The sequence below is a fragment of the Haliaeetus albicilla genome, chromosome 1 (assembly GCF_947461875.1).
Source record: "Haliaeetus albicilla chromosome 1, bHalAlb1.1, whole genome shotgun sequence".
In the NCBI taxonomy this organism is placed as follows: Eukaryota; Metazoa; Chordata; class Aves; order Accipitriformes; family Accipitridae; genus Haliaeetus; species Haliaeetus albicilla.
Window position 1 is genome coordinate 68697924 of NC_091483.1, and position 16285 is coordinate 68714208.

Here is a 16285-nt window from a genome sequence, read left to right on the forward strand (position 1 = left end):
AACAACTTGATTCTGCTGCGTGCAGTGGGGAAGGACTCGGGCCTGCAAAAGGAGTGAAAGATTCCATTCCACCAAGCCACAGAAAGGCTTTCCGTTCGGGTTGGAAGGAAAGGCTATGCCTTGAAAGCTATGCCAAAGGCTTTTTTTTCCTTCACAGGTGCACACTATTTAATATTTCTGGTAGTTTTCAGATTCAGCATACTGTTATTAATGAAACAGAAATTCAGAGTCAAAAGAATTATGCATGACTGAAAAGTCAGTCCTAAAGCTTTGTGATGCACAATTGTATATACAATTATCATGGTCAATGACATTTACACACACATTTGTTGTAACGATTTTTTACCACATTTCTTTCCTCCACAGCTTTTTATCTATTATTCTGCTCTAGCTTGACCTGCATTTCATATATGGCAAATGTATGCAAGTCAGTCATCTCATAATGCTGTTCAAACTTACTATACAAAACTTGAAAGTTCCATATGCTATTATGTATTATTCTTATTTCTCCTTTTTCTCTCTCTCCCTTGTTTTATCTTTCTAAAGTCCCAGGGATAAAATGTGTTGCAGGATGTCAACAAAGCAAATAGGAAAACAAAAAATTATTCTGCATATACACTTACACAGCCAGTTGTTCAGTGGTTTAAAACATTAAAATCACTGGAGCTATACTGATTAATACCATCTGCTTGCTCTGCAGTGTCAGAGGCTTGATTACTTACATTCTGAAGAAAACCCCAAACACCTTCTATAGCTAGTAGAGCTCCACTAATACAAGCCAAATAATAAACACACGCATTTTTATTATATACATCTTAAAATTAGTAAGAGACAGAAATTCCACAGCAAACTTTAATAATAAGAATCATGACTATTTTATAAGATTTCAGTTACAGAAGCTGTAAACGCTCTAACAGAATTTACTCTGAAACTTATGCCAGCCTTTTCCTGCTACATGGTTTCAGCAAAATGAGAAATGCTGAACTGAGAAAGACTTAAAGTTCCTACCACTCCCAACTCCTTCATGGTCCAACATCACACGCTGATTGCTGCTGAACTCTATTTCTTCCATAGGAGCACTGCCTGTCAGAACTGTAGTCTCAGGAACAGGTATGAACACTTCAGCCAACAAGGTAGTACTGCTCATACCCATTGTTTCATATATCTAGAAAAAAAAAAATCACATGGTGACAGACAGAGTAAAAAATTTACACATGTATTCATGAGAAGCTGAAAACATATTGTAGGGTATTTGGACAAAAGGTTTTACTATGACTGAAGCATGAAATCATTCATTTAAGGCAATTGTATTCATTTACTTTCTAAAATATCCAATTAGCAGACATTTCAGCTACCAGCAGCTAACTTGGTCTGAATTCTTCTTAAAAGTATATCTTCCTCACCTTTCTAATGCACCTGAGAATAGCACAAAAAACTCTGGGCTTTAAAAACATCGCTGTACAATATGCAACTGCTTGTGACAGTCACTGGCATCAGGTGAAGATGCCAGAGGGATTCTGCCTCACTAATTCTCCCTTACCACGAAAGGCAGGGTAAGGCACACAGTCCCTGTTCTGGCAGTACTGAAGGCCGCTTCCTTCTTTGCTGGCCAGTTGCAGGCTCAGGGTGCCGTGAGTGATTTTTCCATTGCGTTTTTAATCCAAGATGATGGCACTCCTTTTCCCTTTCAGTTTGTGCGTTACATAAATGGAGCAGGCGAGGGCTATACAACCTCCCCTGAACTACCAGTGATAAGTTACCTAACAGGCAAAGTCATCTAACAGGAGAAGTAGGACCCTGACTGTGTTCCTCCTAAAAATATATTGTATTGATTCTGAAAATTATTCATGTGACTCATTCATTAATTCATACTTGGAATCAGGGTGTTGGTGGTTTGACTTCATTGCACTGCTGGTCAAGTCAAGTGCAGTTATGGACATTACTAGCAATTAATTTTTTTCTTATCCTACTCCAGCAAACATTATGATGATTTTACTGTGTGGACAATAATGTTTTAAGATGACCATTTTGGCAAGTTTATCTGCAACATAAATCAGTTTTTCTCAAATTAAGAGGCTGCTCTATGAACATATTTAATCACGTGTCCCAAATATTTAATTTTCCCCCATGCAGCCCACAGTCATGTTATAAATAAAACACACACACACACACATATATATATAAAAAAATATACATACATAGCACAAGCACCAAAATTTAGCAGCAAAGTTAAAAGTTTGTGGCTGGAGAAGCATGGAAGGGGTATGAAACTGATGATTTACAAAGGGTCTTTCACAGGTTTTTCAGTCTTTACAACACTACCATAGAGCAAAATACAAGTATTACAGGAGTAATTACATTTTATATTATCTTTTAAAAAGTTACTATGATAAATCATTATCTACCTGTAGTTTCAAACTCTCTGGCCAATTGAATATTTGTAAATTGAAAATCTGTCCAAAGTGAACTCTGAAATCTGAACTTATTGGTCGGGTAACAGTCCTTGATACTTCTTTGGTGTTGAAAAGGACTTTTATAAATGCTGAGCGTTTCTTCACATCTTCTCGTCGCAAAACTTCTGCTCTGTAAATGTGTCAAACAAGCTGTCATACAATTTTTAGTAACATTTTTATTCTTTCGTTATTTTTAATGAGAATCTGATTCCTCAAGGGGAAACAGAAGTCACCTAATTAAAGATGGTATTCTTCTAAAAGAATGACAGGAATGACTTTAAAACTTTCATTTTCTTATGAATATAAACTGATGTAAAAATGAACAGGTCAAATTGTAGATCCACTAAAGCCACCTCCATATTAAAGGAGTTACTTAGGGAAACAAAATTCCCTTCTACTCCCTTCCTCCAAAGCACAACAAATGATATCAAATTGCATTAAGGTTGTAAAGTTTTTAGTCATTGGGAATAGAACAGCCAAGCAATATTCCTTCCTGAGGCTATTTGCTGAACAAGTACGAAACAAAGCAGTTTTTAAGTAACTAAAATCTGCTAGACTTATGTTAAATTGCCTGTGTAAATGTGGAAAGTAACACAAACAAGTAAATTTATTTATTTTATGCACAGTGAAATCTCTGGTTTACTCTCAATTTCTTTATTTTCCCTTTGTTGACTACAGCACAGACCTGGTATAAAGGACTATCTAGTGAAAATAGTACTGCCAGAAGTGACTTAGACTCTACACCGAAAAACTTCTTTATACGCACACTGCTCTTCTCTACAGATGCTCAAGGAACATCAGAAGGTTCAAAGGGAATGTGTAGACATGCATTGTCCAAGCCCACTATATACAAGGTTATATGTGACTTGAAAATAAAGTTCTATCAGCTTCAGAAGCAGAAGTTTTATCACTAGGCTAAACAGAATGTTGAGCACATACTTCTGAAGTTGTATAAACAAGCAATTAATAAATAACAGCAGAAAATCACAGACTAAGTAATTTGCAGGCCAACATTTATCTTACCGAGGACACAGCTCAGTTGGAGTTACGCTTCCTGACAGGACCAGTTCAGGAATTAGAGCAGGCTCTCCAGGTTTCCTTCTGCAGTTCTCAGCTTTTTCTCTAACCTGCTGCTCTATTTCCAGGCTATTGGCCATTTTAGGTGGGATGGGTTTTACACGTTCCTCACCAAGATCACAATCTTCTACTGATTCTTCTTCTTCATGAATGTCTTTTTTCTTCTTTTTCTTTTTGGACTTCTGCATATAAAAATAATAATGTTTTCCTGAACTTGTTTCAATCAGTAGAGTTTTTTTTCTCTTGTCTTCTTGATTCACAAGGGATAAACATGTACGAGAAATGACTGTATAATTTTAAAAACACCACACACAAAAATAAGATTTCTTTCATTCTATAGTACTGCTTCAGATTCAGAATTCAGCAATGCATTCCATTCATATGCTTCAAAAACATAATGTGCTTCAAACAAAACATTAGTTATCTAACCTCCCAAACCAACTTACAAAATAAACATGTTTCTTGAACACTGTGGCTAGCAGCTGACTCCTCGTTTAGCCTGAGTTACCACACGCATTCTGTCAGGATTGACAGGTTACTCAACCAGTAGACACAGTTCTCTGAGATGTGTTTTCTGCATACACATTGACAAAGTGAATGCACTTGTGTCACAAACTCTGGAGCACAAGCTTTTTAGCTTAGCAGTATCTTTACCGTGAACAGAATGACCCCCTCCCTTCCTCTATGCCAAATATAAGAATAAACAAAGAGAACACCACAAGCCTTTCAGCATCTCCTAAACTGCAGAACTCTAGCGTTCATGTGCATGTTCAGCTTTAAACAACTGCAAGCAAGTTCCTCTTTCTGCAGACTTCCAGATTACCTGGAGATACAGCTTGCTGGGAAGCACCAGCCAGTTCATGATTTAAGACACCATAAGCAAAAGAGAAGAAAGAGAGGAAAGCAAACAGTTTCTCCTCACTAACTGAAGTATTTAGCCAAACAACTTGTTCACATATTTTTATTAATAAATAATCTTTCTTCCTTAGCCTAATTTTATGTTACCCTTCTTGTTCTTGTATTTCCTTTTAAATTTATCTAGTCTTTTCTACCTCTAGTGTCTTCCTTAGATTCACGTGATCTGTGCTAGTAAGACACCAACAGCAGTGATTAACCAAAAAAGTACTTTACATAAAATAAAGCACTTCTGGGCATGAAAGGAAGGTCTGTGTACTACATTTCACCCTAAAAGGAATGAACCACAATCATCTCAGTCTCAAGACAATTTGTGACTAACACAATAAAAAGATGCTGAGAGCAGCTTTGGCTGGAACTACCCACCACAGTATTTGTGAAGGCATAACTGGCTAGAGATAGATGAACAGTTCCCATTAGGATCAATGCCCAAGCCTATCTGCCTTCTTTTTAATGTTTACATTTATTCATCTTATCCTACAAGTTGACATGATACTAATGAGTTATGTGCCCACTTGTATTGGAAATTCCTGTTACCGGAACACCTGCAGATCAGCTTCCCCTCAAACATTTTAAGTGCCTCCCACAGAAGCTGCATGTATGTGAAAAAACTTTCCATAAACCTATCAGCAGATGCACTACATTCTTGAAAACTGTATTTGAAGCATTTCCTTAAACTTTATTTTGCTTTGGTATCCAAAAAAACCAATGTTCAAACTGGGTAGTAATTATATTCAAGTATAATCACCGTTACCCTGAGGTATCCAGTACATTGCCACGTAACTATGAAAGCAAGTCTGATTTTGCTGGTGCTGCCACAGGCTATTTCAAAGATCATCCTGTTGCAGTGTATTGTTCTAGCTCCTGTATTTGTCAATATCCCCTTGAAGCACAACTGAGACCTTAACTACAGTACAGATTATTAGCAATAAAGCTTTTCAGAGGTGAAAGGCTAGAATTTTAATTAAATTTTTCAGTTTTGGGACATTCCTGAACATAAATTTACATAAGATGACATCAACTGCTTGTTCATTAGACACATCCCATAATTATTTTCCTTCACCACTCACACACACACACACACACACACAAAACATTCATCCATGTTTTTTATTTGCGAGAAGGACATGAATTTAATGGGAATGCTGCAAAACTATTAAATTTAAAGAACTGCTGAAGTGCTGAAAATCAATAGCAGAAAGACAATGCTCAAAAAAACCTAGCAAATTTTAATTTTTTTAATTAACAAGTAATTTACTAACAAATTCTAAGTAGATAGAATGTATCCAAATACATTACAAAATATACGCATAACTACCCTGAAATTTAATTTATTTCTGTATAGAAGGACAAATTTCAACACATTTAGTAATAATTTTACTTTTGTGAAACTGAATGATTTAAACAAACCTGTGTCTTCTTCCAGGATTTCCACTCTTGTAGCTCAGTTTTATACTCCTTCATTTTTTTTTCATATTCTTCCATACATTCTTCTAGTAATTCATTTATCTCAGCCTGAATTTCTGCTTCATATGCTTTTTCATCTAATCTCTGATCAACCTCTTCCCTTCAAAACAAGTTATCAACATGTTGCATAAATTAACATAAGGGCTACAATTAAGTCTATAAAATATAACTAAGTCTACTTCTCCATGAATTAATTTCATTATATCAAAAGTGTGTTCTATTTAAAAATACTAGCATAGATTGTGTAACAGCTGATAGCAGATGGTTACTATCCAGAATGAATATAATTACTTTTTCTTTACTCATTACCGTGTAGAAATTGCCTTCTGTTACAGTAGTTACTTGTTATTTTAACCTTCCTTCCCCCCCAAACTCAAAAAGAATAGTGGCAGGCTCAACCAGTGCCATCAAATTCTTACTTTTGCATCCTTCATATCAGAATTGTAAGTTCCTAAATTGACTAATCTTATTAAAACTCCACTGCTGGCAAATGAAATAGAAAAAGTGTTACCAGAACATACTTCCTCAAATAAAGTTTCATGGGTGTGTTAGTAAACTTCTGAAAGTCACGGAGGGATTTAATTTGTTTCCAAACTTTTATAATGGTCTTAAGCAACATTCTGTCTTTTTCTTGTTCAGCATCACGAAGTCTTCTGGTTTGCCTAGAAATATATATACATATGCACAAAATCAATCAGAATTGTTTAACTCAGTGGAACAATAGAGTGAAAACTTGCAAAACCAAAAGCCAAGTGATGTGGGTTTCAATTTGATTGATGGCTGCAGCGGTTTAAATCCAAGAAGCATAAAACTCAGACTTGAAGATGGCAGGATTTGTTTTCCTTCTGCACTCTAGTCTCTTGCATTTTGGACAATCTGACTTCAATTACAGTTCATTCTCTAGAGATCTCAAAGTTTTCTGAAATGCTTATTACAGCTGTACATCATTAAAAACATTTTAAATTCAATTCATGTAAACAAGAGCCCAGGAAACCTACACTGCTGCATGAAGTAATGCTTATTACAATCGTACCATTACAAAATATGTTTTAAACTTAACATGCTTGTAGCTCCAGTAAAAAGGACTTGCAGAGATGAAGTAATGTAGTATGTATGAAGTAATAGAAGTCCTTTGACAGCCCTACAAGATTCTTAACACAAACAAAATTAACAAGGCTTTTTTTTTTGCCTCAGAATTGGTATTTCACATTTCCACCCTCGAATCTGTTTGTAAAAGAGCTATTGATTAGCACTTTTAATGACCAACACACACTTCTGGTGTAAATGTCTATGCAGCACCAGCACAGACTGTTTCCAGTACTATCTTGATAGCTAAACAGGTCTAGTAAAAATAATGTGATTTTAAAAAAAAAAAAAAAAAAAAGATGTAAAATAACACATTACTACTAAGAATATTTAGAGAATGTGGAAGACAGGGAGGCTGAGTTAGAGCTGACAGAAGAAATACATCACACATGATTTAAAAGCATAAGCAAATTTAGTAAAAACAATAAACAAAGAAGAAATACTGACTTTCCAGAATACGAGTAACTTCTCCACTTCATTAGCTAGCAGTTTGAATATTACTTATCCATGCAGCTTAACAACCTTTTCTTCTTTGTCTACCAGATGAAGCTAGAAGACGAAGCTTAAAGACATGAGGAACATATAGGTCAGTAATTACACTTATCCAATGTATTTGATTTGGAAGCAGGACCTTTCAGTAGATAATCACTTCTGCTAAAATACATCAGCCAGAAGAGCCTGAAACCTGCAATCCGCAGCATACGTTGGCTTCCTCCTCAAACAAGGACAGTAGGGCTGAAATTGCTAATTTGCAAAAGTTTTCTGTATTCAGATGACATTTCTTCCTCAAACCAATGGAAAACTACAGCTCTGATCTTCAGACAGCAAAGAGTACACATCAGTTATGTTATTGGAGGGTGGAGGAAACAATTAGATTATTTTCCATGCTACACTCTCTTCACATCTGTAATTTCTCATGAGTGTACTACATTGACCATCAGGCAAATGCAATGTTAAAAGAGAGACAAGGCAGGTCAGATGTTTTTACCAACATATGTGGTCCAAGTTAGTATTAAACACCATGGCAGTAAAAATTCCTGAGCCCATCCAAGCCTCATATGCGTAACAGCTTCCAACAACAGAGCTGCAGCCAGAAAGAATTACAGATATGAGAAGCCCTAGAATAATCCCAGCCAAGCTCATCTCACGTTACTTATACAACGTTGATCTCACTGATTTCAACTAAGTTTCTCCTGATTCATAATAGTGTGACACTAAACTAAAGCACTCAAGACCTAGAAAAACACTTAAGATACCCAGCAGGAATATTCTATCTAACTGGAATTAACCATCTAGCAAGCCTCAGGGTTGGTGCCAAAATCCAAGAATCTCATTCCCACAGTGAACCTTCTCATTACTATCTTCATGCTTTCCCTGGTGAGAGCTCCTATCTCCGAGATACTGTATGGTAACTGCACACCTCCTGCTCCTAGTCCCCTAGCAGATGTGTTAAGACAGTATTAGTAAAATCTACTCCTTTTTCAGTGGAAGGAAGACTTTGTCCTTCAGTATAAAATAATACATTACAGATTTCTATATGTCCTGCACAGATACCAGAGTATTACAAGACAGCGTACTTGAAGCATGAAAATTTGAAGAAGCAACTCCCAAACTAAGAGTAGTGAGTGGATGTATAAGTGTAAGCAGATGTAGATTTCAAGGCTGAGAGTAGAATTGTTATTAAAAAAAAATCTGCCTTTTTAAAAATATTGTATTATCATGTGACCCATTACATCAGCCTAAACTTCTGTTTATTTAAATTAATACATTATTGCCTACTTTCAGATTGTGAATAACTTTCAGATTTTTATTAAGTGTCTACTAGTTAAAAGACTGTTCAGCGTGGATCTCCAAAATAACTTAATTTTTATCATACTGCTTACACTTACAGCTCACCACTGTCCATCTGCCAAAAATAATACTAACTTTCACTACCAAGCCAAAAACTGTAATATATTTTTACTACCCAGTTACTGTCCAAGAATAATAACTGCAATCTTGTAAAACAAAATTCTACCTTTTTTTTTAATATTAACCCATTGGCAAAAACATGGCCAAAATACCTAAGAATGGGAAGTGAATCAAGAACACTTGTGTAATGAGGAAGAAGATGGAAAAAACTAGGGGGTTTGTCCGTTCAAGAAATTACACCACTTGCATTGTTGCGAGAACTTCATGCATCCAGCTGATGTCTATTGAAACCTTATTTTATTGTGCAAAACACACCAGTAGTTACTAAGTAATTAATAAAAGGTAATCAAATTAGACCACTTTTGAATGAAGATTTCAGCCTAAGATACATTTTCTTCTTAATTTTTTTTTATTCAACTCATCAGTAAGAACTCTTAAGCCCTCAAAACTCTTCTAGAGCTATTTACAGCAGAATGTAAAAGTCTGACATGAATCATATTGTGTACCAGCATGGAAAGGAAAAAAGGAATACAGTTTTAAAAACCAGTGATTTAATGAATCCATACATACCTGATCTCAATTTTGTATTCAGGTATGCTCTGTTGTGCCACAGGTCTAGGAACTCCAGCATCACCACTGTCAATACTACACTCCACAGCATTCCTCAAAGCGTGCAGCTTAGATGGACAAACAACAGTTAACAGATGGTTTGACATTTGAGGCATACAGCATAATGTGCCTTGACAGAAGGAGCTAGTTACTACATAACAGAAAACTCTGAATTGTCCTGATTCTGTATTTACAGGGTTTTGCCACGTCTGTGAGGTGCCAATTCTTCAAGATGAAATTCTGCTTAGGATCCCTGGACATATGAAGGAGATTTACTGACTTTGTTCACTGTGACAGATCTAAACAAGGGGAAAAGACTGATCTAGGGATTATTCTGAAAGCTCAGAAATCAAAGGGGCAGGAAAAAAAAAAGTGAGTCTGCCAAAAATACACCTTCTAGAAAAGGTTGTTTTGGATCTAGGAAGGGCCACTAAAGGTAACCCTAGAAAATCAATAAACAACAAAAATGAGTGGATTGTGGATTTGATGACTGCCTTACAGAAGCTGAGCACCTTGCAAGAAAGAATTTAAGCATAAAATATTGCATTTAACAACTGCAAGAAGAGAAGGTCTAAGGACAAGACAGAACTGGAAACAATGATACAGTTCAGATGCACTTTGGAAGCCATACTGTTGAGCCAAGAAGCCACCCTTTCAACTAGGATTTGAAAATAGGCATCAAATGATTATATGGAAGATGGACACCTAGTTTAGGAGAATGCAAAAATATACATGGCTGTGAAGACAAGAGAACGTAAAGGACTGGCTAGGAGAAGAGAGAAAAATAAGGAACAGCAGTAGGATAGGCACTAAAGTTTTTGTTATTATGTTGCTGTAGGTCTCCTTAAGGATAATACTGAATGTGAAACCAGAATGGCTAATGGCACTGCAGAAGACGAAAGCAACTGCATCCAAGGTGGAAGCAATGAAGTAATCAATTCAAGCAATCAAGGAGCAAAGATTTTTTTTAAACAAATCTATCAAACTGGAGAGACAATATAACTGGAAAGAAGGAAGCACACAGCTGAAAACATACATGGGCAACCACAAAATGAAACTCACTGGTATAAAAAAAGATGTTGAAAGAAATTTTGAAAGAAAGAATAACTGAACACATGGAAAGCTGCTAGTACCATCTGGGGCACAGAGAGCATGTTTTATAAAAGGAGACAGAAAGTGCAGTTTCTTTAGGCTGCCAAAGTGAGGACTGAAAGGTGATATATTTTAAGATACAATGAGCAAGCATCAGAAGTGGATAAAGAGAAGTACATTGGGACATGGCGGGGAGGCAGGGAAAAGGGAGGAAGAGTTGTTTAGGCTTAAGAACAATTTGGCTATTAAATAACGACTGGGAGACAGGTTTTAAAACTGCCTGTCAGTAGCAGAATGGTGGCTAGAATACCTAACTATTAAAAGCCATTTATGAAAAATATATTATGCAGTTGCCTACAATACTGGTGAAGTATTGTGGAAACACTCAGGAAATCCCTTCCACACACAGGCTCCTATAATGCAGGCACGGAGAACCCAAATGTCCTATTTCACCGTTTCATGGAAAACTAAAGCCAATCCTTCAAAAGTAAGACAGACTAAAGTATAACAAAGAATTATTTTGAGACACTGTATGAAATATTTGTCCAGCATTAGAACTATATCCTAATGCTTTATACCAAAATTCAGAAGTATCTGTACAGCACCTACTGACACTCATTACACCAATATAAAAATGCCCTTGCATACAATAATTATTTTTCCCTTATAATAGCCCTTTAAGGTAGAAAATCATCATCCCCTTTAATTTATAGAAATCTGAATTTATATATACTTAATAATCAAACTGATTTTTAACAGACCAGCCCTACTACATAGAGCTATGTTGTATCCCAGTATTTACTTCACATTTCTAAAGAATTGTTATCCTTTCAGATTTAAAAGCATTTAAAAAAAAAATATTCTTGTGTGCCCTGATGATATTGGAATTGTACTAACAATGCCTAATGTTCATGTACAAATTTACACCAGAGAGGACCACTACCATTACTTCCAATGTACAGATGGAGGAAGAGTGATGGTACGCAGAGGGTAAGCAGCCCAGCCAAGGTCATCCAGCAGGTCAGTAACGGAGTCAGGAACAGAAGAGTTTACGTTTGGCCTACGGTTTTGCCATGTCACAAGAGTGACACAGTCAATGTGACAACAGTATGCATTTAAAACACAGCATCTGTCACAGATATATACCCAGAAATGGGTCATCAACTTTTGTAGAATTTGGTGAAATTAAACTGCTTTCTTTTACTTTTAATCGACAACTGAACCTAAACTTCACTAACTTCCCTCCATCCTTGAATACTGTCTTTTGTTGTCTGCCTGTCAGAGCTGCTGTGCACAATCCTGTAAAGTTTTATCTGTCATTCACTGGAAAACATTTTGGATACTCTAAGGAACACTATGTAAATGTTACTGTATTCTAACAATTATATTCCCTTTACCTCAGAACCTGCATAAAGTTAATTTTAAATAGAAGATCAAAGAAATTAATAATCTTAAAAATGCAGTTCTGTACTGAACACATGGCAACCTAGGTGAAATACTTAGGTTTTCACCTTCTGACAAAATGCCATTCATTATATACAATTAGAATTTCATCACCCTACTCTGAAGAAACAAATTCAGCTTTTACCTTAAACTCTCATGTCATTATCTCAATAAGCTATGATGATGGAACAGAAATACCTTGTCTGTGAGAAGTTTGGTAAGATTCTTCTGTTTTCTTGCTAAATACTGATCATATAACTGAGCCAATTTAGCTGCTAACACATGCTCACGGCTAAAACAGGGATGATGGGTAAATATCAGTCCAGAAATATCAATATCCAATTGAAATGGCCCCTGAAAATCTCCAGGTCCAACAAGATACTGATTGGCAGCTGTCATTTTTATTGCCTGAAAGAAAAAAAGAATAAAATGGATTTACAAGCCCTGACAAAACTTTGCCTCTTGCAAAGAGATCCTGTGACAGAAAATGACCCATTTAGCACTGCCTACATCTAATTACTGAGTCTTAAACTGTAAAGGCTTCTGCAGTAACCTCTTTGCTTTATTGACAAGTGGGTGGCATAAAACCATCACAGGTATTCTACACAACAGAATTTTGACAGCCCATATGAGGCTGAAGTAAGAAGTCATCTGCCTGTACTGCAGGTTTTGCTGAGCAATGAAGACAATAACATTGAATTGGAAAAGAAAAGCCTGCTGGTTCTCTTTTTACCTGTTTTTTTAGTATCACTTTATTTCCTCTTAGGACTGAGCTCTAAGATAAACAGTCCCGCTCTCAGAGAGCAGCTTTCCTTGTAGACTATTTGGATTGTGCAGAAGAGGAAATATGTTATTTGCTTCCGCATTCTAACACCAGGGAAATTCACACCAACAAAGCCCAATGAAAGCTTTCAGCAACAAAGCTTAAAGAGTCTGCTTCAACCTGCTGCAACTGAAAGGCAATCATGGCTTATATCCTCAGGTTACTGAAATCAGACGAGAATTAGCAGTACTTCCTGCCTGACTACTGCTGCTCCCCTCTTAGAATTCTTCAGAAGAGATTCATCAGAGAGATTCTGGTACCATAAAAGTGTTTATTGCAGTCCCTTCATAAGAACTGGAAAAAGGGGGACTGAGAGGGGAATTCAGCCATTGCATAGTTCTTTTACAGGACTGGTATAAATGGCCACAAAACACACTTAAGTCCACCTGATCCTTCCACATTCAGTTTCTCATCAAAATGTTTAATATGACATAATCTGCCATAAAAATGAAAGCTTTGAATTCCTTATGCCTTTTTTTGTGCCCATAGAGGACCCCTAACCTTAATGTCTTTCTTTCAACAGTGATTTGGGTATTTACATGTCACTATTCATGTAAACGTGGTGTTCTTGAAACATAAGCTCTCTTGGCCTATCTTTACTAAGATCTAAGCAGCAACCTCTTTTCCTCTATGCAGAAACACCCCGCATAGATCTGTGGTACAGGATGCATCCTGAGAATTGTGTATTTATAACCAGCATCAATTAAAGGGTAACATTCAAATTGTTTCAACAGCAGCAGACAGAAACACTTTTGTGTCCCAAAAGAACAATCTACTTTAAAGTCTAAAAAGTCACAGTTTTTCCAAGGGGGTAGTAGAGTGCTAACAAGCAGAATAATTAAAGCTTGCTTAAAGCTTGCTGAATGGTTTTAATTAAAAATTGTTTTGATTTGTACTGACTGCACACTACAACTGCTGTTTGCAGGGTAGCTATGCTGTGGTTGAGGGAAAAAGAAAAAAAACAAAAAAGATATGAATTGATGCAGCATAACTCAAAATTAGTTGCTTTCTACATGAGTGAATTGCATGTAACAACTTATTTTGGAGGAGTTTCATCACTGTAAAATAACCATCATGCACATGCCCTTCAATTTTTTCTCTCTTAAGCTGCAGAGAGCACCTCTGTCCTGATCACCAAGTCTGTCTACCAGCTTCTACCATGAGGAGCTTTATAGATACACTAATATAGGAACTACCCTACTTTGGCATGAGGATATCCAAGGGTGCCTCATAGTGACCTTAGTGACTCACAGACTCGAAGCAATTTGTCATGGACTGTCACTTCACTATTTTAACCAGTACTACTGGCTAAAATCTTCATCCTTTTGTATGCATTATTTTTACAGAAAAATACAGGTGGAATATACTTTAAAAAGTAGAGCACATTTAAAGACCAGTTGTGGAACCCCCAAAAGCAGTCAGTTCTTATGGTTCTTAGCACAAAACTCTTCGGGTCACCAGGGTTTCTGGTATAGAAGAACTGGGATATTGGGTCTCACAAACCACATATATGAAATATGCCTACCTTTCTATACACTGTTTCGAGTTCTGGTGCAATGCCTTCTTCCAATGAGAATATTGGAGGCCTGGTAGAAGACTGTTTAATTGGATTAGGCAATGCTAAGATTTTGCCATCGTCACCAAACCACTCTTTCCCCTACAAATAAAAACATAATTTTATATTGTTTACTTTATATAGAAATAACTTGCAAAATTATAATTCTTATGAAAAACAATTACAGAAGAAAAGGTGACTGAATTGTTCATGACTCAATTAACCAAAACTTTTCTAAGACATCAAAATGAAATCTTCAAATATACTATAGATAAGTTTTGAAACCAAAAGACCAAGAGCTTGCTCAAACTTTAAATATACTGAATTTTTTCCTTCAACGTTCAATGTTACACAGTTGAAAGAAAAAAAAAAAATCAACACTTACATCACTTAACATTTAAATGTTTTCTTAAATCACTATAATTGAATTGTAATGTTTTACACAAGACTGCCACTCACATCTTCAAATTGGATTATAAAAATCATAAAGCAAAGAATTAAAGAGCTAAATGGCAGCTTGGAGACATTATTTTTCATCTCTCAACTCTTCCAGCCCACAATCTGAACAAATTAAACAGCATCTATGAAAGCAGATGAGGTAAGTATCTTGCACACCAATTGCTATCCATGGCTTCATGTGTTAAACATTGTCCTAATGCATCCCTCTGCTCTCATGACCTGGATTCAAGAATAGCTTAAATCAGTGCAGCTGCTAAAAGACACTGGCCTGCCCTCTTATTCCCACACCTGATTTAAGCTGACCCTAGAACCAAACATCGATGTGGTAACATGGTGAAGCAAACCAGAAAACTAACCAGGTTGAAGCTGGCCAGTCAAAAATTTTAGATCCAAATATTCCCGATCTGACTCACAAAAGAACCTCTGCTAGCCCATGACGAATTCATAGAATCATAATGAAGGACAACTGCTGTATAGTAGCTTAAGTCTACTAAATTATACACACCTTACCGTTATAGGAGGATAATATAGCAGGATAAAATATATCCAAGCCACCTTCACGGGTATTTTCATAAGTCATTCTTAAAAATCTAAAATGATTCTAAAACCTCTCCAGATAACCTATACCAGTATTTAATCGCCCTTACAGTCTGATCAGTAAGTTTCTACAAGTCTGTTTCTTCAGATTATCTTCAGTGAACACAGAAAATAGCCATTCCATATTGCTTCCCTTTGTTATGATCTTCTAGTAAACAGCAACAACAGTGCCCAGCTGTTGCATAAGTCTTTATGTATACCACTAGCTCTCACAGCATTTTATTAAAAAAAGTAAATTATAATTACCCCTATTGTAGTGGCAACTAAACTCTGGCACAGACAAATGAAGTGATTTCTTCCCCAGCAGGCTATGAGCAGAGCCAGGAAAAGACACCGGTTTTCTAAGATCCAGTCAGGTGCTCTGACTATTGGGATACACTAAAACACACTCCTACAAAAATCCACATTTCCTGACATCTAATACTGCTAAGCATTTTAAAGATGAAAGCTCCATATTACCATGACCATCTACCTACTTAAATATAACAAAATAAAATACTGATAAATAAAGGATTTTAAAAAGACAGCTAAGGTGGTGGTGGTGACTTACGTGCTCCTGTCTGAGTATTCTGTTTTCTAAAATATTTTGATTAGACTGTGACACAAAAGGTCTTTCTCCTGTGTAAAGACCCTCATCCTCAAGGTACCTAGGCTGCATGTTTCCAGGCATCTTCTCAGAAGGGGGCACTAATGAGAAATTAAATAGAAAAGCATGTAAAATACCTTATAACTGTAGTTTTAGTTTATTAATTCTCTAAGAGCCTATGCGATTCTTAAAATGAGTGGTACTGCATATTT

The 16285-nt window shown here is 36.2% G+C and overlaps 1 protein-coding gene across 1 annotated transcript in view; it reads right to left on the bottom strand.

Moving 5' to 3' along the window:
* CC2D2A (coiled-coil and C2 domain containing 2A) overlaps window positions 1-16285 on the bottom strand; it is a 64431-nt gene that overhangs the window by 34028 nt on the left and 14118 nt on the right. Inside the window, 9 exon segments of the mRNA XM_069793334.1 lie at window positions 1009-1165; window positions 2406-2583; window positions 3477-3712; window positions 5856-6012; window positions 6434-6574; window positions 9480-9586; window positions 12252-12461; window positions 14402-14533; window positions 16038-16174. Coding sequence (XP_069649435.1) covers window positions 1009-1165; window positions 2406-2583; window positions 3477-3712; window positions 5856-6012; window positions 6434-6574; window positions 9480-9586; window positions 12252-12461; window positions 14402-14533; window positions 16038-16174 — 1455 coding nt within the window.